We start from the raw sequence: 26,008 nt of genomic DNA, 5'->3' as shown, positions 1-26,008 counted from the left end.
TACCAACATACACACTGGACTCTACCCACACACACACACACACACACACACTGGACGCTACCCAGCCACCCACACTACACTCTACCCACCCACGCACACTGGACTCTACCAACCCACCCACCCACACACACACACACACACACACTGGACATTACCCCCCCACCCCCCCACTCACACACACACACACACACACACACACTGGACTCCACACACACACACACTGGACACTACCCACACATACTGGACTCTACACACACATACACACTGGACTCTACCCCCACAGACACACACCCCCAGACACTCACACTGGACTTGACCTACACACACACACACGCACACTGGATTTTACCCCCCCCTAAACACACACACTGGACTACCCACAAACACTGGAAACTCCCAACAAACACACACACACACTGGACTCTACCTACACACAAACGCACACTGGACTCTACCTACACACACTGGACTCTTACCCCTCCCACACACACACTGGACTCTACCCACACACACACCGGACTTTACACACACACACACACTGGACTCTACCCACACACACACACACACACTGGACGCTACCCACACACACACACACACACACACACACACACACACACACACACACACACACACACACACACACACACACACACACACACACACACACACACACACACACACACACTGGACATTACCCACCCACACACACACACACTGGACTCTACCCACCCACCCACACACACACACTGGACTCCAGCCACACACACACTGGACACTATGCCCATAGACACACACCCACACTGGGCTTTACCTTCACACACACACACATACACACACTGGACTCTACCCACAAACACAAACACACACGACTCTACCCACATACACACTGGACTCTACCCCCCCACACACACACACACTGGACGCCAACCACACTACACTCTACCCACCCACACACACTGGACTCTACCAACCCACCCACACACACACACACACACACACTGGGCATTACCCACACACACTGGACTCTACCCACACACACACTGGACTCTACCCCCACAGACACCCCCCCCCACACACTCACACTGGACTGTACCTACACACACACACACACACACACATTGAACATTACACACACACACACACACACACACACACACACACACACACACACACACACACACACACACACACACACACACACACACACACACACACACACACACACACACACACACACACACACTGGACGCTACCCACCCACACACACTGGACTCTACCCACACACACACACGACTCTACCCACATACACACTAAAGTCTACCCACACACACACACACACACACACAAACTGGACTCTACCCAGCCACACACACACTACACTCTACCCACCCACACACACACTACACTCTACCCACCCACACACACACACTGGACATTACCCACCCACATACACACACACTGGAATCTACCCACCCACTCACACCCACACACACACTGGACTCCACCCACACACACACTGGACTCTACCCCCCCACACACACTGGACGCTACACACACACACACACACTGGACTTTACCCAGCCACACACACAGGACTCTACAATCCCAGACACGCACTGAACTCTACCCCCACACACACGCACTGAACTCTACCCCCACACACACACTGGACTATACCCCCAAACACGCACACCCCCACGCACTCACACTGGATTCCCCCCCCCCCCCACACACACACACTGGACACTACCCACACACACACACTGGACACTACCCACACACACACACTGGACTCTACCCACACTGGACTCTACCCACACACACAAACTGGACTTTACACACACACACTGGACTCTACCTACACATGCACACACACACTGGACTCTAACCACACACACACACACACACACACACACACACACACACACACACACACACACACACACACACACACACACACACACACACACACACACACACACACACACACACACACACACACACACACACACACACACACACACACACACAGTGGACTCTACCCGCCCACACACATTGGACACTACCCACACATACACACACTGGACTCTACCCCCACAGACACACACCCACACTGGACTCTACCTACACACACACACACACACACACACAGGACTCTACCCAGCCACACACTCTGCACTCTACCAACCCACCCACACACTGATCTCTACGCACCCACACACCCACCCACACACACACACACACACTAGACTCTACCCCCATAGATACACACCCCCACACACTCACACTGCACTCTACCTACACAGACACACACACTGGACTCTACCCACATACATACACAATGGACTCTACCCACAAGCACTGGACTCTACCCCCCCCCCCCCCCACACACACACTGGATTCCCCCCCCCACAAACACACACACTGGACTCGACCCACACACACACTGGACTCTACCCATTCATACGATGGACTTTACTCACCCACCCACCCACCCACACACTGGACTCTACCGACCCAGACACGTACTGGACTCTACCCCCCCCCCCCCAACACACACACACACACACACACACAGGACTCTACCCCCCCACACACGCACTGGACTTTACCCCCACACACCCCCACCCCCACGCAGTCACACTGGACTCTACCTACCTACCTACCTACACACACACACACACACACACACACACACACACACACACACACACACACACACACACACACACACACACACACACACACACACACACACACACACACACACACACACACACACACACACACACACACACACACACACACACACACTGGAGTATACCCACACACATACACACTGGACTCTACCCACACAGACACACACTCACACTGGACTCTACCTACACACACGAACACACACACACACACACACACACACACACACACACACACACACACACACACACACACACACACACACACACACACACACACACACACACACACACACACTGGACTCTACCTACACACACACGCACACTAGACTCTACCTACACACACTGGACTCTAAATCCCCCCCCCCCCACCCACCCACACACACACACTGAACTCTACCCACACACACACACTGGACTCTATCCACACACACACACACACTGGACTCTACACACACTGGACTCTACCTACCCACACACACACACACACACACACACTGGACTTTACACACACACGCACACACTGGACTTTACACACACGACTCTACCCACCCACACACACACACACACACACACACACCTGACTCTACACCCCCCCCCCACACAGGACTCTACCCGACACACACACACTGGACTCTACCCACACACACACACTGGACTCTACACATACACTGGACTCTACCTACACACACACACACACACTGGACTCTACCTACACAGACACACACTGGACTCTACCCACCCCCCACACACACATTGGACTCTACCCACACACACACTAAACCCTACCCACACAAACACACGCACACTGGATTCTACCTACACACACACACTGGACTCTACCTACACACACAGGACAATACCCCCCCCCCCCCCCCACACACACACTTGACTCTACCCACACACACACACTGAACTTTACACACACACACACACACACACACACACACACACACACACACACACACACACACACACACACACACACACACACACACACACACACACACACACTGGACGCTACCCACACATACACAAACTGGACTCTACCCAGCCACACACACTACACTCTACCCACACACACACACTGGACTCTACCAACCCACACACACACACACACACACTGGAGATTACCAACCCACACACACACACACACACTGGACTCTACCTAAACACACACACTGGACTATATCCACACACACACTGGACTCTACCTACACACACACGCACACTAGACTCTACCTACACACACTGGGCTCTACCCCCCCCCACACACACACACACACTGGACTCTACCCACACACACACTGGGCTCTACCTACACACACACTGCACTCTACCCACACACACACACACTGGACTCTACCCACACACACACACACACACTGGACTCTACCCACACACGACTCTACCCACACACACACTGGACTCTACCCACACACACACACAAACACACACACACACACACACACACTGGACTCTACCCACACACACACACACACACTGGACTCTACCCACACACACACACTGGACTCTACCCAAACACACACACTGGACCCTACCCACACACTGGACTCTACCCACCCACACACACTGGACTCTACCCACCCACACACACTGGACACTACCCACACAAACACACGCACACTGGACACTACCTACACACACATTGAACTCTACCTACACACACGGGACTCTACCCACACAAACACACAGGACTCTTACACCCTACACACACACTGGACTCTACACACACACACACACACGACTCTACACACACACACACACACACTACACACACACACACACACACACACACACACACACACACACACACACACACACACACACACACACACACACACACACACACACACACACACACACACACACACACACACACAGGACTCTACCCACACACACACACACACTGGACTCTACCCACACACACACACACACACACACACACACACACACACACACACACACACACACACACACACACACACACACACACACACACACACACACACACACACACACACACACACACAAACACACACACTGGACTCTACCTACACACACACACTGGACTCTACCTACACACACACGCACACTAGACTCTACCTACACACACTGGACTCTAAATCCCCCCCCCACCCACACACACACACTGAACTCTACCCACACACACTGGGCTCTACCTACACACACTGCACTCTACCTATACACACATACACACTGGACTCTACCCACACACACACACTGGACTCTATCCACACACACACACACGGGACTCTACCTACACACACACACTGGACTATACCCACACACACACTGGACTCTACCTACACACACACGCACACTAGACGCTACCTACACACACTGGACTCTACCCCCCCCCCCCCCCACACACACATACACACACTGGACTTTACCCACACACACACTCACACACACACACTTCAGGTCTCAAGCGTTTGTCCCTGTCAGCCAGGTCAAAGGGTGATAAAGAGCTGTGGAGGAGAGAGGAGGGGAGGTCACAATGTAATTTACATTTACGTCATTTGGCAGACGCTCTTATCCAGATCCATTTACAGGAGCAATTAGGGTTAAGTGCCTTGCTCAAGGGCACATCGATAGATTTTTCACCTAGTTGGCTCGGGGATATGAACCTTTCAGTTCCTGGCCCAATGCTGCTAGACTACCTGCCGTGTGTGTGTGTGTGTGTGTGTGTGTGTGTGTGTGTGTGTGTGTGTGTGTGTGTGTGTGTGTGTGTGTGTGTGTGTGTGTGTGTGTGTGTGTGTGTGTGTGTGTGTGTGTGTGTGTGTGTGTGTGTGTGTGTGTGTGTGTGTGTGTGTGTGTGTGTGTGTCCTGAGTCCACGGCCGTCCCCTCTGACAGAAAACAAATTAGAGTGGAGACACTTCAGAGACAGAACTGTCCACACTGCCCAACCAATACCACCACTATGACAAGGTCACTTTGTAAAGCCAAAACTTTCGCAGGCCAGAAGGGGAGTTCAGTCTGAGCTCAGAATAGAGAGAGACACCGAACCTTCTGTTTTAATTGTCTGACTGTTCCTGTCAATATTGAGTCTCTTTCACTTATCTCTCTTTCTCTCCCCTCCCTCAGAAGCTGCCTCGTTCTCAAACTATTCAGCTACACAGTTACCAAACAAACTTTTATATTGTTCTAAACAAAAACTAAAACAGAGAAAAACATTGTCTTTATGAAGACTGGACATCTGTTACAACAAAAGACTGTTTCATCCTCCCATTTTTCCCACAATATGGAAGCACTTCTCTGGGATAACTTCTCTGGGATATGTGGGACGGTAGCGTCCCACCTAACCAACAGCCAGTGAAATTGCAGGGCGCCAAATTCAAAACAACAGAAATCTCATAATTAAAATTCCTCAAACATACAAGTATTATACACCATTTTAAAGATAAACTTCTCGTTAATCCAGCCAAAGTGTCTGATTTCAAAAAGGATTTACGGCAAAAGCACACCTTGCGATTATGTTAGCTCAGTACATAGCCACAGAAAAACACAGCCATTTTTCCAGCCAAAGAGAGGAGTAACAAAAAGCAGAAATGGAGTTAAAATTAATCACCAACCTTTGATGATCTTCATCAGATGACACTCATAGGACTTCATGTTACACAATACCTGTATGTTTTGTTCGGTAAAGTGCATATTTATATCCAAAAATCTGAGTTTAGGCGGGACGCTACTGTCTCACTTGGCCAAAAGCCAGAGAAAATGCAGTGCGCCAAATTCAAATAAAATACTATAAAAATCAAACTTTCATTAAATCACACATAAACGATACCAAATTAAAGCTACACATGTTTTGAATCCAGCCAACATGTCTGATTTCAAATAGGCTTTTCGGCGAAAGCACACCAAACAATTATGTTAGGTCAGTACATAGCCACAGAAAAACACAGCCATTTTCACAAAAAGTCACAAAAAGCAGAAATAAAGATAGAATTAATCACTAACCTTTGATGATCTTCATCAGATGACACTCATAGGACATCATGTTACACAATACATGTATGTTTTGTTCGATAATGTGCATATTTATATCCACAAATCTCGGTTTATATTGGCGCCATGTTCAGAAATGCCTCCATAATATCCGGAGAAATTGCAGAGAGCCACGTCAAATAACAGAAATACTCATCATAAACTTTGATGAAAGATACATGTTTTACATAGAATTAAAGATACACTTGTTCTTAATGCAACCGCTGTGTCAGATTTCAAAAAACTTTACGGAAAAAGCACACCATGCAATAATCTGAGACGGCGCTCAGATATAACAACATTTCTCCGCCATGTTGGAGTACGAAATACGAAATGACATCATAAATATTCCCTTACCTTTGATCTTCATCAGAATGCACTCCCAGGAATTCTAGTTCCACAATAAATCGTTGTTTTGTTCGATAATGTCCATTACTTATGTCCAAGTAGCTACTTTTGCTAGCATGTTTAGTACACATGTCCAAACGATCGCGCAGATCCAAGCGAACGTTGGACGAAAACTTCAAAAAGTTATATTACAGGTCGAATAAACTTGTCAAACTAAGTAGAGAATCAATCTTCAGGATGTTGTTTTCATAAATATTAAATAACGTTCCAACCGGAGAATTCCTTTGTGTCTACAGAAGTAATGGAACGCAAGGCGATATCATTTGGAATGCGCGTGACCAAGAACTGGCACTCTGCCAGACCACTGACTTAAACACCTCCCATCCGGCCCACATCACAGTAGAGGCTTCATTCAACGTTCTACAGACTGTTGACATCTAGTGGAAGGCGTAGGAAGTGCAAACAGATCCATATCTTACTGGGATTTGAATAGGCGATGAGTTGAAAATCGACCAGCCTCAGAATTCTCACTTCCTGTTTGGATTTTTTTCTCAGGTTTTTGCCTGCCATATGAGTTCTGGTATACTCACAGACATCATTCAAACAGTTTTAGAAACGTCAGAGTGTTTTCTATCCAATAGTAATAATAATATGCATATATTAGCATCTGGGACAGAGTAGGAGGCAGTTCACTCTGGGCACGCTATTCATCCAAAAGTGAAAATGCTGCCCCCTATCACAAAGAAGTTAAAGTTTGTCATCCCTCTCTTTCTTGTCTGTCATTATGAACCGACTCCATTCTCTCTGTAGGGTCCTGGGATGGAGGGATGGAGAAGGAGGGAGGGATGGAGAGAAGGACACATGAAAGAGAAATGGAGTGGGGGTAATATCGTCTGCAGACTGTGTGTGGGTGTATGATAAACAGACTAGCAGCAGCGTAAATGAAGATTGTATGTGAGTGTGTGTAGAGTCAGTATAAATGTGTGTCCATCCTATGTGTGTATTGGAGTGTCAGTGTGCTTGAGTGTGTAGAGTCCTGTGAGTGTGTAGAGTCCTGTGAGTGTGTAGAGTCCTGTGAGTGTGTAGAGTCCTGTGAGTGTGTAGAGTCCGGTGAGTGTGTAGAGTCCTGTGAGTGTGTAGAGTCCTGTGAGTGTGTAGAGTCCTGTGAGTGTGTAGAGTCCTGTGAGTGTGTAGAGTCCTGTGAGTGTGTAGAGTCCTGTGAGTGTGTAGAGTCCTGTGAGTGTGCAAGTGTCAGCTCAGATAGTCGTGTAGACATGTAGCCATTCTGTTAGGATGGATGGAATTGACTTCCTTCAAACTGCACGCAGAGACATACAAATGGTATCCATGAGTTCGTCTGACTCTGGGTAAGTATCCCAAAATACCAAAGTATCTCTTGAAGACATGTGGGGATTACAGACTGGGACAAGGAGAGGTTGAAAATGACAGTGAACATACCTGCCAGCTGATCTGCGCATTCTCTGAGAACGCGCCCTGGAACGTGGCCTTGTGAGTGTTGACCTGATTAAAGACCTTACTCACGTCGGCCTCGGACAGTGAGATCCCCTAGTTCTCTGGTTCGATCGGGGCCCTCACGCACGGTATGGTGTTGTTATTGTCGAAGTGTGCATGAAATGTGTTGAGTTCGTCTGGTAGAGAGGCATCGTTGGTGTGTGTGTGGGTGAGAGTATGTGCGTGACATATGGGACGTTTCGATATGTGCAAATTCTGTGCGGAGAGCAACTGTTGCTATGGAGACGAGTTACTGGTGCGGTCAAACAACCACATGAACAGTCTGGGAGAGACCACTACACACACACAAACACACTTTAGTTCATCAGTCTAACCTGGAGACCTGGGTTTGAGGTCCAGTTGATTACATAGGCACACAGGTATACATAAACACATCACAAAATAATTGTCATTAAATTCTTATGGGGCTTTTCTCTCTCTCTCTCTTTCTCAGTCTTTCTCTCTCTCCTGTCAGACACAGAGGTCATTTAGAGGTCTGAACATTAGAGATACGGTAAATGTTTCCACAGTAGAGAGCTAGGAACAGAACGAGAGAGGCAGCAGATATGAGGCAGCAGCCTGCAGTCATAGTGATGTTGGCAGCCATGGGATCCCTCATTTAGGCTTAATGGTCCTCAGCTGTCCCACTGTCACTGTTTTATTATCACCCGGAGTGTGTGTCTATGTAAGTGTGTGTGTCCACTGTAACAGCTTTATCACCCTCTCTGGCAGAGACAGCCTGCGATTGTAACAGCATACTAACTACCAGCCCAGCGGGGGAAGAGGGGAACGGAGGGGGTAGACAGCTCTCATTTATTAGGCCTGAAAACACTACTGAAACAAAGATAGGGAGAGGGGGGAGAAAGCGAGAGAGAGGGGGATGGGGACAGAGGTGAAGTTAGAGATGGAGGATGAAGAAGGAGAGGTGGAGACGTTAAGTGTATAATAGGTTTCTGGGTCAGTCCTCTATATGGAGTAGCAGACTGGATCTGAAACCTGAAAATACATGGAGATCATAGAGCAGTGCAGGCCTATGACACACACACACAGGAGGAAAATATGAAAACACAACAGATTTCCATATCCCCTAGAGCAGGGGTAAGCTACCATGTTCCTGGAGAGTCACAGGGTATAAAGGATGTTGCTTTAACCAACCTGGAAGACTTCACCTGGTCTTTCAGGTTGGTTAAAGCAACATCCGGCATACCCTGCGACTCTCCAGGAACAGGGTTGCCTACCCCTGAACCCCTAACACTGTTTCTACAGGGTTCACAGCAGACAGACTGGCTCTGGGTGGAAGACAGTTGGAACAAATACTATTGCATTTGTCTTTCATCGACCTCATATGTGTGTTGTGTGTGGGGGGATGTGTAAGTGGGAACACAACAACGTGTGTTATGTATGGGGGGATGTGTAAGTGGGAACACAACAACGTGTGTTATGTGTGTGGGGGGATGTGTAAGTGGGAACACAACAACGTGTGTTATGTATGGGGGGATGTGTAAGTGGGAACACAACAACGTGTGTTATGTATGGGGGGATGTGTAAGTGGGAACACAACAACGTGTGTTGTGTATGGGGGGATGTGTAAGTGGGAACACAACAACGTGTGTTATGTGTGTGGGGGGATGTGTAAGTGGGAACACAACAACGTGTGTTGTGTATGGGGGGATGTGTAAGTGGGAACACAACAACGTGTGTTGTGTGTGGGGGGATGTGTAAGTGGGAACACAACAACGTGTGTTATGTATGGGGGGATGTGTAAGTGGGAACACAACAACGTGTGTTATGTGTGGGGGAATGTGTAAGTGGGAACACAACAACGTGTGTTATGTGTGTGGGGGGATGTGTAAGTGGGAACACAACAACGTGTGTTATGTATGGGGGGATGTGTAAGTGGGAACACAACAACATATGTTGTGTGTGGGGGAATGTGTAAGTGGGAACACAACAACGTGTGTTATGTGTGGGGGAATGTGTAAGTGGGAACACAACAACGTGTGTTATGTGTGGGGGGATGTGTAAGTGGGAACACAACAACATATGTTGTGTGTGGGGAATGTGTAAGTGGGAACACAACAACGTGTGTTGTGTGTGGGGGAATGTGTAAGTGGGAACACAACAACGTGTGTTGTGTGTGGGGGAATGTGTAAGTGGGAACACAACAACGTGTGTTGTGTGTGGGGGAATGTGTAAGTGGGAACACAACAACGTGTGTTGTGTGTGTGGGGGGATGTGTAAGTGGGAACACAACAACGTGTGTTGTGTGTGGGGGAATGTGTAAGTGGGAACACAACAACGTGTGTTGTGTGTGTGGGGGGATGTGTAAGTGGGAACACAACAACGTGTGTTGTGTGTGGGGGAATGTGTAAGTGGGAACACAACAACGTGTGTTGTGTGTGTGGGGGGATGTGTAAGTGGGAACACAACAACGTGTGTTGACCTCCATAAAGTGTTGTGTTAGTGTCAGTGACAGAGTGCCCGCTTTGGGACTTAGTGAACCACTGTGTGACTGATGGGCTGGGTCTGGGGGCGAGGACACATGGGTACGGATCATTTCAGAGCCATCTGTCTGGCGCTGAGCGAGATGGGCACACACACTGGCATCACCTCTGCCCCGACACCTGTACCCATACACCTGTTACCTACAGCTCAACACCTACCTTTGCACCTGAAGATGAACGATCAAATGACAGCACCGTAACACTTAACACAGGTAAGGATGAAGGCATCATGAAGGCCTTATGAAGCATTATGAAGCAGTTATGAAGCATTATTACCTTTCCTCCTGGAGTCTCTCCTGACGCTGGGCCTGACAGCTGGCTGTAGCTCCGCCTCTGTTGACATCATCAGGCTCCGCTCCGCCGGCCCACCGGCCGGTTTGATCCGGTTCTGCTCCGGTCTGGCTACGAGGGTCCACTTCACAACGTCAGCGTCGATTGCGTGCGTGTTTGTGAGGGCGCCGTGTGTGTGTGTGGGCCCACAGGCTCATGGGAGAAGAAGGGGCTCTAGCCCTGACACAACATCCCACACACACTTACAGAGAGCTGGGGGAAAAGGAGAGAGAGATAAGAGAGATATAAGCAAGGAGAGAGGGAGAGAAAGGGAGAGAGAGAGAGATAGTTAGTGCATGTATTATTTTGCAGCAGCACATCAATACAGAAGCTCTCCCAGGAACACTATGGAGGAGACAGGGGCGATAGACATCCTTCCCTCCTCCCTGCCCTCTCCTTCTTAACAGTCTGTCCTCAACCCTCATGCCCTAATGCCCCCATGTACTCTTTGTCTATCTGTCTCCTGTGAGTTGATAATTGTCCATAATGGGGAACACAGGAAACCCATAGCATTCCTACCGACAGACCATTCCTACAGCCAGAACACAAACAGAAGCAGGCACACGCGCAAGCACAAATGCATGCCAGAAACCGCTGACAATATTCTTTATCTGAATGAAACATGCTGGAGATGTACTGTACTGTATGAATCACTCCAATTACTGCTATTATGATCACTCTGCCTCTGCAGAATAAAGGGAGAGAGACGAGAGCGATAGAGAGGGAGGAGAAAGGACACTAATGCAACCTCCAGCATATTCCCTCATCTTTCTTTCTTACTCTCCCTTTTCTCTCTACTAACTGAAAAGAGCTTCAGCTAGATATCCTTTATTTCTAACAGACTGTCCTTCATTTCTAACAGACTGTCCTTATTTCTAGCAGAATGTCCTTCATTTATAGCAGACTGTCCTTATTTCTAGCAGACTGTTCATATTTCTAACAGACTGTCCTTATTTCTAGCAGAATGTCCTTCATTTCTAGCAGACTGTTCATATTTCTAGCAGACTGTTCTTCATTTCTAGCAGACTGTTCTTCATTTCTAGCAGACTGTCCTTATTTCTAGCAGACTGTCCTTGATTTCTAGCAGACTGTCCTTATTTCTAGCAGACTGTCCTTATTTCTAGCAGACTGTCCTTTTTCTAGCAGACTGTACTTATTTCTAGCAGACTGTCCTTATTTCTAGCAGACTGTTATTATTTCTAGCAGACTGTCCTTATTTCTAGCAGACTGTCCTTTATTTCTAGCAGACTGTTCTTATTTCTAGCAGACTGTTCTTATTTCTAGCAGACTGTCCTTATTTCTAGCAGACTGTCCTTAATTCTAGCAGACTGTCCTTATTTCTAGCAGACTGTCCTTATTTCTAGCAGACTGTCCTTATTTCTAGCAGACTGTCCTTATTTCTAGCAGACTGTTCTTATTTCTAGCAGACTGTCATTTATTTCGAGCAGACTGTTATTATTTCTAGCAGACTGTCCTTTATTTCTAGCAGACTGTCCTTTATTTCTAGCAGACTGTCCTTTATTTCTAGCAGACTGTTCATATTTCTAGCAGACTGTTCTTATTTCTAGCAGACTATCCTTATTTCTAGCAGGCTGTTATTATTTCTAGCAGACTGTGCTTAATTTCTAGCAGACTGTTCATATTTCTAGCAGACTGTTATTATTTCTAGCAGACTGTCCTTTATTTCTAGCAGACTGTCCTTTATTTCTAGCAGACTGTCCTTTATTTCTAGCAGACTGTTCATATTTCTAGCAGACTGTTATTATTTCTAGCAGACTGTCCTTTATTTCTAGCAGACTGTCCTTTATTTCTAGCAGACTGTCCTTTATTTCTAGCAGACTGTTCATATTTCTAGCAGACTGTCCTTTATTTCTAGCAGACTGTCCTTTATTTCTAGCAGACTGTCCTTTATTTCTAGCAGACTGTCCTTTATTTCTAGCAGGCTGTTCATATTTCTAGCAGACTGTTATTATTTCTAGCAGACTGTCCTTTATTTCTAGCAGACTGTCCTTTATTTCTATCAGACTGTCCTTTATTTCTAGCAGACTGTTCATATTTCTAGCAGACTGTCCTTTATTTCTAGCAGACTGTCCTTTATTTCTAGCAGACTGTCCTTTATTTCTAGCAGACTGTTCATATTTCTAGCAGACTGTCCTTATTTCTAGCAGACTGTTCTTTATTTCTAGCAGACTGTCCTTATTTCTAGCAGACTGTCCTTCATTTCTAGCAGACTGTCCTTATTTCTAGCAGACTGTTATTATTTCTAGCAGACTGTTAATATTTCTAGCAGACTGTTCATATTTCTAGCAGACTGTTATTATTTCTAGCAGACTGTTATTATTTCTAGCAGACTGTCCTTTATTTCTAGCAGACTGTCCTTTATTTCTAGCAGACTGTCCTTTATTTCTAGCAGACTGTTCATATTTCTAGCAGACTGTCCTTTATTTCTAGCAGACTGTCCTTTATTTCTAGCAGACTGTCCTTTATTTCTAGCAGACTGTCCTTTATTTCTAGCAGGCTGTTATTATTTCTAGCAGACTGTGCTTAATTTCTAGCAGACTGTTCATATTTCTAGCAGACTGTTATTATTTCTAGCAGACTGTTATTATTTCTAGCAGACTGTCCTTTATTTCTAGCAGACTGTCCTTTATTTCTAGCAGACTGTCCTTTATTTCTAGCAGACTGTTCATATTTCTAGCAGACTGTCCTTTATTTCTAGCAGACTGTCCTTTATTTCTAGCAGACTGTCCTTTATTTCTAGCAGGCTGTTCATATTTCTAGCAGACTGTTATTATTTCTATCAGACTGTCCTTTATTTCTAGCAGACTGTCCTTTATTTCTATCAGACTGTCCTTTATTTCTAGCAGACTGTTCATATTTCTAGCAGACTGTCCTTTATTTCTAGCAGACTGTCCTTTATTTCTAGCAGACTGTCCTTTATTTCTAGCAGACTGTTCATATTTCTAGCAGACTGTTCATATTTATAGCAGACTGTTCATATTTCTAGCAGACTTATTATTGCTAGCAGACTTATTATTTCTAGCAGACTGTCCTTTATTTCTAGCAGACTGCTCTTTATTTCTAGCAGACTGTTATTATTTCTAGCAGACTGTTAATATTTCTAGCAGACTGTTCATATTTCTAGCAGACTGTTATTATTTCTAGCAGACTGTTATTATTTCTAGCAGACTGTCCTTTATTTCTAGCAGACTGTCCTTTATTTCTAGCAGACTGTCCTTTATTTCTAGCAGACTGTTCATATTTCTAGCAGACTGTCCTTTATTTCTAGCAGACTGTCCTTTATTTCTAGCAGACTGTCCTTTATTTCTAGCAGACTGTCCTTTATTTCTAGCAGGCTGTTATTATTTCTAGCAGACTGTGCTTAATTTCTAGCAGACTGTTCATATTTCTAGCAGACTGTTATTATTTCTAGCAGACTGTTATTATTTCTAGCAGACTGTCCTTTATTTCTAGCAGACTGTCCTTTATTTCTAGCAGACTGTCCTTTATTTCTAGCAGACTGTTCATATTTCTAGCAGACTGTCCTTTATTTCTAGCAGACTGTCCTTTATTTCTAGCAGACTGTCCTTTATTTCTAGCAGACTGTCCTTTATTTCTAGCAGGCTGTTCATATTTCTAGCAGACTGTTATTATTTCTATCAGACTGTCCTTTATTTCTAGCAGACTGTCCTTTATTTCTAGCAGACTGTCCTTTATTTCTATCAGACTGTCCTTTATTTCTAGCAGACTGTTCATATTTATAGCAGACTGTTCATATTTCTAGCAGACTTATTATTTCTAGCAGACTTATTATTTCTAGCAGACTGCTCTTTATTTCTAGCAGACTGTCATTTATTTCTAGCAGACTGTTATTATTTCTAGCAGACTGTCATTTATTTCTAGCAGACTGTCCTTTATTTCTAGCAGACTGTTCATATTTCTAGCAGACTGTCCTTATTTCTAGCAGACTGTTCTTTATTTATAGCAGACTGTCCTTATTTCTAGCAGACTGTCCTTCATTTCTAGCAGACTGTCCTTATTTCTAGCAGACTGTTATTATTTCTAGCAGACTGTTAATATTTCTAGCAGACTGTTCATATTTCTAGCAGACTGTTATTATTTCTAGCAGACTGTTATTATTTCTAGCAGACTGTCCTTTATTTCTAGCAGACTGTCCTTTATTTCTAGCAGACTGTCCTTTATTTCTAGCAGACTGTTCATATTTCTAGCAGACTGTCCTTTATTTCTAGCAGACTGTCCTTTATTTCTAGCAGACTGTCCTTTATTTCTAGCAGACTGTTCATATTTCTAGCAGACTGTCCTTTATTTCTAGCAGACTGTCCTTTATTTCTAGCAGACTGTCCTTTATTTCTAGCAGGCTGTTCATATTTCTAGCAGACTGTTATTATTTCTATCAGACTGTCCTTTATTTCTAGCAGACTGTCCTTTATTTCTATCAGACTGTCCTTTATTTCTAGCAGACTGTTCATATTTCTAGCAGACTGTCCTTTATTTCTAGCAGACTGTCCTTTATTTCTAGCAGACTGTCCTTTATTTCTAGCAGACTGTTCATATTTCTAGCAGACTGTTCATATTTATAGCAGACTGTTCATATTTCTAGCAGACTTATTATTTCTAGCAGACTTATTATTTCTAGCAGACTGTCCTTTATTTCTAGCAGACTGCTCTTTATTTCTAGCAGACTGTCATTTATTTCTAGCAGACTGTTATTATTTCTAGCAGACTGTCATTTATTTCTAGCAGACTGTCCTTTATTTCTAGCAGACTGTTCATATTTCTAGCAGACTGTCCTTTATTTCTAGCAGACTGTCCTTTATTTCTAGCAGACTGTCCTTTATTTCTAGCAGACTGTCCTTTATTTCTAGCAGGCTGTTATTATTTCTAGCAGACTGTGCTTAATTTCTAGCAGACTGTTCATATTTCTAGCAGACTGTTATTATTTCTAGCAGACTGTCCTTTATTTCTAGCAGACTGTCCTTTATTTCTAGCAGACTGTCCTTTATTTCTAGCAGACTGTTCATATTTCTAGCAGACTGTTATTATTTCTAGCAGACTGTCCTTTATTTCTAGCAGACTGTCCTTTATTTCTAGCAGACTGTCCTTTATTTCTAGCAGACTGTTCATATTTCTAGCAGACTGTCCTTTATTTCTAGCAGACTGTCCTTTATTTCTAGCAGACTGTCCTTTATTTCTAGCAGACTGTTCATATTTCTAGCAGACTGTTCATATTTATAGCAGACTGTTCATATTTCTAGCAGACTTATTATTTCTAGCAGACTTATTATTTCTAGCAGACTGTCCTTTATTTCTAGCAGACTGCTCTTTATTTCTAGCAGACTGTCCTTTATTTCTAGCAGACTGCTCTTTATTTCTAGCAGACTGTCATTTATTTCTAGCAGACTGTTATTATTTCTAGCAGACTGTCATTTATTTCTAGCAGACTGTCCTTTATTTCTAGCAGACTGTTCATATTTCTAGCAGACTGTCCTTATTTCTAGCAGACTGTTCTTTATTTATAGCAGACTGTTATTATTTCTAGCAGACTGTCCTTTATTTCTAGCAGACTGTCCTTTATTTCTAGCAGACTGTCCTTTATTTCTAGCAGACTGTTCATATTTCTAGCAGACTGTCCTTTATTTCTAGCAGACTGTCCTTTATTTCTAGCAGACTGTCCTTTATTTCTAGCAGACTGTCCTTATTTCTAGCAGACTGTTCTTTATTTATAGCAGACTGTTATTATTTCTAGCAGACTGTCCTTTATTTCTAGCAGACTGTCCTTTATTTCTAGCAGACTGTCCTTTATTTCTAGCAGACTGTTCATATTTCTAGCAGACTGTCCTTTATTTCTAGCAGACTGTCCTTTATTTCTAGCAGACTGTGCTTAATTTCTAGCAGACTGTTCATATTTCTAGCAGACTGTTATTATTTCTAGCAGACTGTCCTTTATTTCTAGCAGACTGTCCTTTATTTCTAGCAGACTGTCCTTTATTTCTAGCAGACTGTTCATATTTCTAGCAGACTGTTATTATTTCTAGCAGACTGTCCTTTATTTCTAGCAGACTGTCCTTTATTTCTAGCAGACTGTCCTTTATTTCTAGCAGACTGTTCATATTTCTAGCAGACTGTCCTTTATTTCTAGCAGACTGTCCTTTATTTCTAGCAGACTGTCCTTTATTTCTAGCATACTGTCCTTTATTTCTAGCAGGCTGTTCATATTTCTAGCAGACTGTTATTATTTCTAGCAGACTGTCCTTTATTTCTAGCAGACTGTCCTTTATTTCTATCAGACTGTCCTTTATTTCTAGCAGACTGTTCATATTTCTAGCAGACTGTCCTTTATTTCTAGCAGACTGTCCTTTATTTCTAGCAGACTGTCCTTTATTTCTAGCAGACTGTTCATATTTCTAGCAGACTGTTCATATTTATAGCAGACTGTTCATATTTCTAGCAGACTTATTATTTCTAGCAGACTTATTATTTCTAGCAGACTGTCCTTTATTTCTAGCAGACTGCTCTTTATTTCTAGCAGACTGTCATTTATTTCTAGCAGACTGTTATTATTTCTAGCAGACTGTCATTTATTTCTAGCAGACTGTCCTTTATTTCTAGCAGACTGTTCATATTTCTAGCAGACTGTCCTTATTTCTAGCAGACTGTTCTTTATTTCTAGCAGACTGTCCTTATTTCTAGCAGACTGTCCTTCATTTCTAGCAGACTGTCCTTATTTCTAGCAGACTGTTATTATTTCTAGCAGACTGTTAATATTTCTAGCAGACTGTTATTGTTTCCAGCAGACTGTCCTCTATTTCTAGCAGACTGTCCTTTATTTCTAGCAGACTGTTCATATTTCTAGCAGACTGTTCATATTTCTAGCAGACTGTTCATATTTCTAGCAGACTGTTCTTTATTTATAGCAGACTGTCCTTATTTCTAGCAGACTGTCCTTCATTTCTAGCAGACTGTCCTTATTTCTAGCAGACTGTCCTTATTTCTAGCAGACTGTCCTTATTTCTAGCAGACTATCCTTTATTTCTGGCAGACTATCCTTTATTTCTAGCAGACTGTTCTTTATTTCTAGCAGACTGTCCTTACTTCTAGCAGACTGTCCTTCATTTCTAGCAGACTGTCCTTATTTCTAGCAGACTGTCATTATTTCTAGCAGACTGTCATTATTTCTAGCAGACTATCCTTTATTTCTGGCAGACTATCCTTTATTTCTGGCAGACTGTTATTATTTCTAGCAGACTGTTATCATTTCTAGCAGACTATCATTTATTTCTAGCAGACTGTCCTTTATTTCTAGCAGACTGTTATTGTTTCCAGCAGACTGTCCTCTATTTCTAGCAGACTGTCCTTTATTTCTAGCACACTGTTCATATTTCTAGCAGACTGTTCATATTTCTAGCAGACTGTTCATATTTCTAGCAGACTGTTCTTTATTTATAGCAGACTGTCCTTATTTCTAGCAGACTGTCCTTTATTTCTAGCAGACTGTCCTTTATTTCTAGCAGACTGTCATTTATTTCTAGCAGACTGTTATTATTTCTAGCAGACTGTCATTTATTTCTATCAGACTGTCCTTTATTTCTAGCAGACTGTTCATATTTCTAGCAGACTGTTCTTTATTTATAGCAGACTGTCCTTATTTCTAGCAGACTGTCCTTCATTTCTAGCAGACTGTCCTTATTTCTAGCAGACTGTTATTATATCTAGCAGACTGTTCATATTTCTAGCAGACTGTTCATATTTCTAGCAGACTGTTATTATTTCTAGCAGACTGTTATTATTTCTAGCAGACTGTCATTTATTTCTAGCAGACTGTCCTTTATTTCTAGCAGACTGTTCATATTTCTAGCAGACTGTCCTTATTTCTCCTTATTTCTAGCAGACTGTGCTTTATTTCTAGCAGACTATCCTTATTTCTAGCAGACTGTCCTTTATTTCTAGCAGACTGTTATTGTTTCCAGCAGACTGTCCTCTATTTCTAGCAGACTGTCCTTTATTTCTAGCACACTGTTCATATTTCTAGCAGACTGTTCATATTTCTAGCAGACTGTTCATATTTCTAGCAGACTGTTCTTTATTTATAGCAGACTGTCCTTATTTCTAGCAGACTGTCCTTTATTTCTAGCAGACTGTCCTTTATTTCTAGCAGACTGTCATTTATTTCTAGCAGACTGTTATTATTTCTAGCAGACTGTCATTTATTTCTATCAGACTGTCCTTTATTTCTAGCAGACTGTTCATATTTCTAGCAGACTGTTCTTTATTTATAGCAGACTGTCCTTATTTCTAGCAGACTGTCCTTCATTTCTAGCAGACTGTCCTTATTTCTAGCAGACTGTTATTATATCTAGCAGACTGTTCATATTTCTAGCAGACTGTTCATATTTCTAGCAGACTGTTATTATTTCTAGCAGACTGTTATTATTTCTAGCAGACTGTCATTTATTTCTAGCAGACTGTCCTTTATTTCTAGCAGACTGTTCATATTTCTAGCAGACTGTCCTTATTTCTCCTTATTTCTAGCAGACTGTGCTTTATTTCTAGCAGACTATCCTTATTTCTAGCAGACTGTCCTTCATTTCTAGCAGACTGTCCTTATTTCTAGCAGACTGTGATTATTTCTAGCAGACTGTTAATATTTCTAGCAGACTGTTCATATTTCTAGCAGACTGTCCTTATTTATAGCAGACTGTTTTTTATTTCTAGCAGACTGTCCTTATTTCTAGCAGACTGTCCTTAATTTTTAGCAGACTGTCCTTATTTCTAGCAGACTGTTATTATTTCTAGCAGACTGTCCTTATTTCTAGCAGACTGTCCTTATTTCTAGCAGACTGTTCTTTATTTCTAGCAGACTGTCCTTACTTCTAGCAGACTGTCCTTCATTTCTAGCAGACTGTCCTTATTTCTAGCAGACTGTCCTTATTTCTAGCAGACTATCCTTTATTTCTGGCAGACTATCCTTTATTTCTAGCAGACTGTTCTTTATTTCTAGCAGACTGTCCTTACTTCTAGCAGACTGTCCTTCATTTCTAGCAGACTGTCCTTATTTCTAGCAGACTGTCATTATTTCTAGCAGACTGTCATTATTTCTAGCAGACTATCCTTTATTTCTGGCAGACTATCCTTTATTTCTGGCAGACTGTTATTATTTCTAGCAGACTGTTATCATTTCTAGCAGACTATCATTTATTTCTAGCAGACTGTCCTTTATTTCTAGCAGACTGTTATTGTTTCCAGCAGACTGTCCTCTATTTCTAGCAGACTGTCCTTTATTTCTAGCAGACTGTTCATATTTCTAGCAGACTGTTCATATTTCTAGCAGACTGTTCATATTTCTAGCAGACTGTCCTTTATTTCTAGCAGACTGTTCATATTTCTAGCAGACTGTTCATATTTCTAGCAGACTGTTCATATTTCTAGCAGACTGTTCATATTTCTAGCAGACTGTTATTATTTCTAGCAGACTGTCCTTTATTTCTAGCAGACTGTTCATATTTCTAGCAGACTGTTCATATTTCTAGCAGACTGTCCTTATTTCTAGCAGACTGTGATTATTTCTAGCAGACTGTTAATATTTCTAGCAGACTGTTCATATTTCTAGCAGACTGTCCTTATTTATAACAGACTGTTTTTTATTTCTAGCAGACTGTCCTTATTTCTAGCAGACTGTCCTTAATTTTTAGCAGACTGTCCTTATTTCTAGCAGACTGTTATTATTTCTAGCAGACTGTCCTTATTTCTAGCAGACTGTCCTTATTTCTAGCAGACTGTTCTTTATTTCTAGCAGACTGTCCTTACTTCTAGCAGACTGTCCTTCATTTCTAGCAGACTGTCCTTATTTCTAGCAGACTGTCCTTATTTCTAGCAGACTGTCATTATTTCTAGCAGACTGTTCATATTTCTAGCAGACTGTCCTTATTTATAGCAGACTGTTTTTTATTTCTAGCAGACTGTCCTTATTTCTAGCAGACTGTCCTTAATTTTTAGCAGACTGTCCTTATTTCTAGCAGACTGTTATTATTTCTAGCAGACTGTCCTTATTTCTAGCAGACTGTCCTTATTTCTAGCAGACTGTTCTTTATTTCTAGCAGACTGTCCTTACTTCTAGCAGACTGTCCTTCATTTCTAGCAGACTGTCCTTATTTCTAGCAGACTGTCCTTATTTCTAGCAGACTATCCTTTATTTCTGGCAGACTATCCTTTATTTCTAGCAGACTGTTCTTTATTTCTAGCAGACTGTCCTTACTTCTAGCAGACTGTCCTTCATTTCTAGCAGACTGTCCTTATTTCTAGCAGACTGTCATTATTTCTAGCAGACTGTTATTGTTTCCAGCAGACTGTCCTCTATTTCTAGCAGACTGTCCTTTATTTCTAGCAGACTGTTCATATTTCTAGCAGACTGTTCATATTTCTAGCAGACTGTTCATATTTCTAGCAGACTGTTCATATTTCTAGCAGACTGTCCTTTATTTCTAGCAGACTGTTCATATTTCTAGCAGACTGTTCATATTTCTAGCAGACTGTTCATATTTCTAGCAGACTGTTCATATTTCTAGCAGACTGTTATTATTTCTAGCAGACTGTCCTTTATTTCTAGCAGACTGTTCATATTTCTAGCAGACTGTTCATTTTTCTAGCAGACTATCCTTTATTTCTAGCAGACTGTTATTATTTCTAGCAGACTGTTATTATTTCTAGCAGACTGTCCTTATTTCTAGCAGACTATCCTTATTTCTAGCAGACTGTCCTTAACTTATAGCAGACTGTCCTTAATTTCTAGCAGACTGTCCTTTATTTCTAGCAGACTGTTCATATTTCTAGCAGACTGTTCATATTTCTAGCAGACTGTCCTTATTTCTAGCAGACTGTGATTATTTCGAGCAGACTGTTAATATTTCTAGCAGACTGTTCATATTTCTAGCAGACTGTCCTTATTTATAACAGACTGTTTTTTATTTCTAGCAGACTGTCCTTATTTCTAGCAGACTGTCCTTAATTTTTAGCAGACTGTCCTTATTTCTAGCAGACTGTTATTATTTCTAGCAGACTGTCCTTATTTCTAGCAGACTGTCCTTATTTCTAGCAGACTGTTCTTTATTTCTAGCAGACTGTCCTTACTTCTAGCAGACTGTCCTTCATTTCTAGCAGACTGTCCTTATTTCTAGCAGACTGTCCTTATTTCTAGCAGACTGTCATTATTTCTAGCAGACTGTTCATATTTCTAGCAGACTGTCCTTATTTATAGCAGACTGTTTTTTATTTCTAGCAGACTGTCCTTATTTCTAGCAGACTGTCCTTAATTTTTAGCAGACTGTCCTTATTTCTAGCAGACTGTTATTATTTCTAGCAGACTGTCCTTATTTCTAGCAGACTGTCCTTATTTCTAGCAGACTGTTCTTTATTTCTAGCAGACTGTCCTTACTTCTAGCAGACTGTCCTTCATTTCTAGCAGACTGTCCTTATTTCTAGCAGACTGTCCTTATTTCTAGCAGACTATCCTTTATTTCTGGCAGACTATCCTTTATTTCTAGCAGACTGTTCTTTATTTCTAGCAGACTGTCCTTACTTCTAGCAGACTGTCCTTCATTTCTAGCAGACTGTCCTTATTTCTAGCAGACTGTCATTATTTCTAGCAGACTGTCATTATTTCTAGCAGACTATCCTTTATTTCTGGCAGACTATCCTTTATTTCTGGCAGACTGTTATTATTTCTAGCAGACTGTTATCATTTCTAGCAGACTATCATTTATTTCTAGCAGACTGTCCTTTATTTCTAGCAGACTGTTATTGTTTCCAGCAGACTGTCCTCTATTTCTAGCAGACTGTCCTTTATTTCTAGCAGACTGTTCATATTTCTAGCAGACTGTTCATATTTCTAGCAGACTGTTCATATTTCTAGCAGACTGTTCATATTTCTAGCAGACTGTCCTTTATTTCTAGCAGACTGTTCATATTTCTAGCAGACTGTTCATATTTCTAGCAGACTGTTCATATTTCTAGCAGACTGTTCATATTTCTAGCAGACTGTTATTATTTCTAGCAGACTGTCCTTTATTTCTAGCAGACTGTTCATATTTCTAGCAGACTGTTCATTTTTCTAGCAGACTATCCTTTATTTCTAGCAGACTGTTATTATTTCTAGCAGACTGTTATTATTTCTAGCAGACTGTCCTTATTTCTAGCAGACTATCCTTATTTCTAGCAGACTGTCCTTAACTTATAGCAGACTGTCCTTAATTTCTAGCAGACTGTCCTTTATTTCTAGCAGACTGTTCATATTTCTAGCAGACTGTTTAGCTGTTGATCTGTCTGGTAATATTATCATATGTTTGTAAGTGTTGAAACCACCCTTCTCCTTGGGCGAAAGGCAGTGTGTTTATGAGTGAGCGCATGCCTGCGGTGTGTGTGCGCCTGCGGTGCTTGTGTGGGGGTGCGCGCGTGTGTGCATGTGTGCGTGCGTGCGTGCTTGCGCGTGTGTGTGTGTGTGTGTGTGTGTGGCATCTGGTGGATTTCTCTGGGGAAAGACAGATATTTCTAATCTAGGCTAAGATACCCTGAGGGAGAAACCACAGATTTCAGAGAGAGGAGGAAGATATTCAGCATGTTGTCCTATAACGGTAGCTCAGCATTAACATATCACACAATTAAGAAGCATAACAACAACAACAACAACAACACTTACAACAAAACAATCACCAATAACAACAATCCTGAATACTGCAATGTTCGCTGATTTGGACCGTTCTGTTTTAGTTTGAATGTAAACCATGAAGGAGAAATGACCATAAGTTGGTCCCTGGTATAAGAAGGTTGAGAACTCTGTTCTACTGTATGAATCAGCTGTCCTTGTTGTCCTGGTTTGAGCTGAGAGAGGGAGACATGAACAAGGCTTAGTGTGTCTGCAGAACGAGAGGAGAGCAGGACGGGGAGAGGAGGACAGGAGGACTAAACAAGAAGTAAATTGGATGCCAGTAAGTGGGGTACAGCCAACAGTGTGTGTGTGTGTGTGTGTGTGTGTGTGTGTGTGTGTGTGTGTGTGTGTGTGTGTGTGTGTGTGTGTGTGTGTGTGTGTGTGTGTGTGTGTGTGTGTGTGTGTGTGTGTGTGTGTGTGTGTGTGTGTGTGTGTGTGTGTGTGTGTGTGTGTGTGTGTGTGTGTGTGCGCGTGCGCATAAACCGGGGCCTGTCAAGAGGAGCTTAATGCCCAAAAATCATCTGTTTCTACAGGCACACAGAGAGATGGAGGAGGGAAGATAGCAGGGGCAAGCCATGCAGTCTATTCTCTTTCTGTTCCTGGTTAATGTAAATGTCCCCTCTTTCACTCTCTCTCTCAAGTTAATTGTGTTCTGTCCATCAGGCTCAGGGTGAAATTAGCATCTACACTCAATCAGCCACTCAGCTCTCTCCGAATAATAAACTACCTTTCTCTCATTATTCTCCTCTCACCCCCCTTTTCTCCCCCTCTCTGTGTTCATAATTCTCTCTCTCCCCCCTTTCCTCCCCCGCTCTCTGTGTTCATAATTCTCTCTCTCCCCCTCTCTCTGTGTTCATAATTCTCTCTCTCTTCCTCCCCCCCTCCCTGTGTTCATAATTCTCTCTCCCCTTTCCTTCCCCTCTCTCTGTGTGTTCATAATTTCTCTCTCTCTGTGTGTTCATAATTTCTCTCTCTCTCTCTCTCTCTCTCTCTCTCTCTCTCTCTCTCTCTCTCTCTCTCTCTCTCTCTCTCTCTCTCTCTCTCTCTCTCTCTGTGTGTGTCATAATCTCGCCCTCTTCCTCTCTCCCCCCTTTTCCTCTCTCCCTACCCCCCATGCTGGGAGTTTTTGGGAGTTTGAGTGTTTGGTGTGGAGAGCTCTGTCCTAACTTATTTTCTGTCAATTTAAATGTTTCTATGGTGGAGGGTTAATGCACTGTTTGTTTTAGCGGTACCCACTGTTTTTTTTCAAAGTTAGGGAGGAAAAGGACAGAGTTTTAGTTTCCTGGGGGTTTGGAAGGTGTGGTGTGCGCGATGGCTTCGCAGCCTAGCGCGGAGGAGACGCAGTCGTTACGGCATGGATTCAGGTGTGTTCCTGAGAATGGAGTTAAGATGGAGGAGTTTCTGCCTGCTGTCGGCGAACAGGTAGGAGCTGAATTTATACATTCCGCTTCCAGAATGAACAAAGCTGTGGTTGTGTTCATGAAACTAGTCAATTTGGTGGGTAGGCTCATTGCTAGTGGAATAGTTGTAAGGGGTATGTTGGTGCCAATTTATCCTCTTTCTACCTCGACCAGGGTGGTAGTTGCAAATGTGCCTCCGTTTACTACGGATGATCAAATCAGGAAAGAGCTAAGTCGTTTTGGTAAGTTTGCTAGTGGGTTTTGTGTACAGTCTGCAGGTTTTCAGGCAGATGCCGTCAAGCATGTTGTTTCGTTCCGGAGGAAAGTGTTCATGTTTCTGAATAACAATGAGCAACAGCTAAATGTGCATTTTAAAGTGAGGCATAAGGAGGGGCTCTACGCAGGGTTTGCCAGCACATATAGTCTACGGTGCTTTGAGTGTGGGGATTTGGGGCATAAGAGCT

The 26,008-nt window shown here is 43.0% G+C and overlaps 1 protein-coding gene across 9 annotated transcripts in view; it reads right to left on the bottom strand.

The window, feature by feature from the left end:
- The window catches only part of LOC139541260 (disabled homolog 1-like), a 289,187-nt gene that overhangs the window by 56,352 nt on the left and 206,827 nt on the right, over window positions 1–26,008 (bottom strand). For all 9 annotated transcript variants that reach the window (XM_071345706.1, XM_071345707.1, XM_071345705.1 and 6 more), the window contains one exon: window positions 11,373–11,639. In XM_071345706.1, the coding sequence (XP_071201807.1) occupies window positions 11,373–11,442 (70 nt within the window). In that variant the 5' untranslated portion in view covers window positions 11,443–11,639. The remainder of the gene's footprint in view (window positions 1–11,372; window positions 11,640–26,008) is intronic.

This window comes from Salvelinus alpinus, chromosome 16, assembly GCF_045679555.1.
Source record: "Salvelinus alpinus chromosome 16, SLU_Salpinus.1, whole genome shotgun sequence".
Taxonomy (NCBI): Eukaryota; Metazoa; Chordata; class Actinopteri; order Salmoniformes; family Salmonidae; genus Salvelinus; species Salvelinus alpinus.
This window is presented reverse-complemented; position numbering and strand designations above follow the sequence as displayed.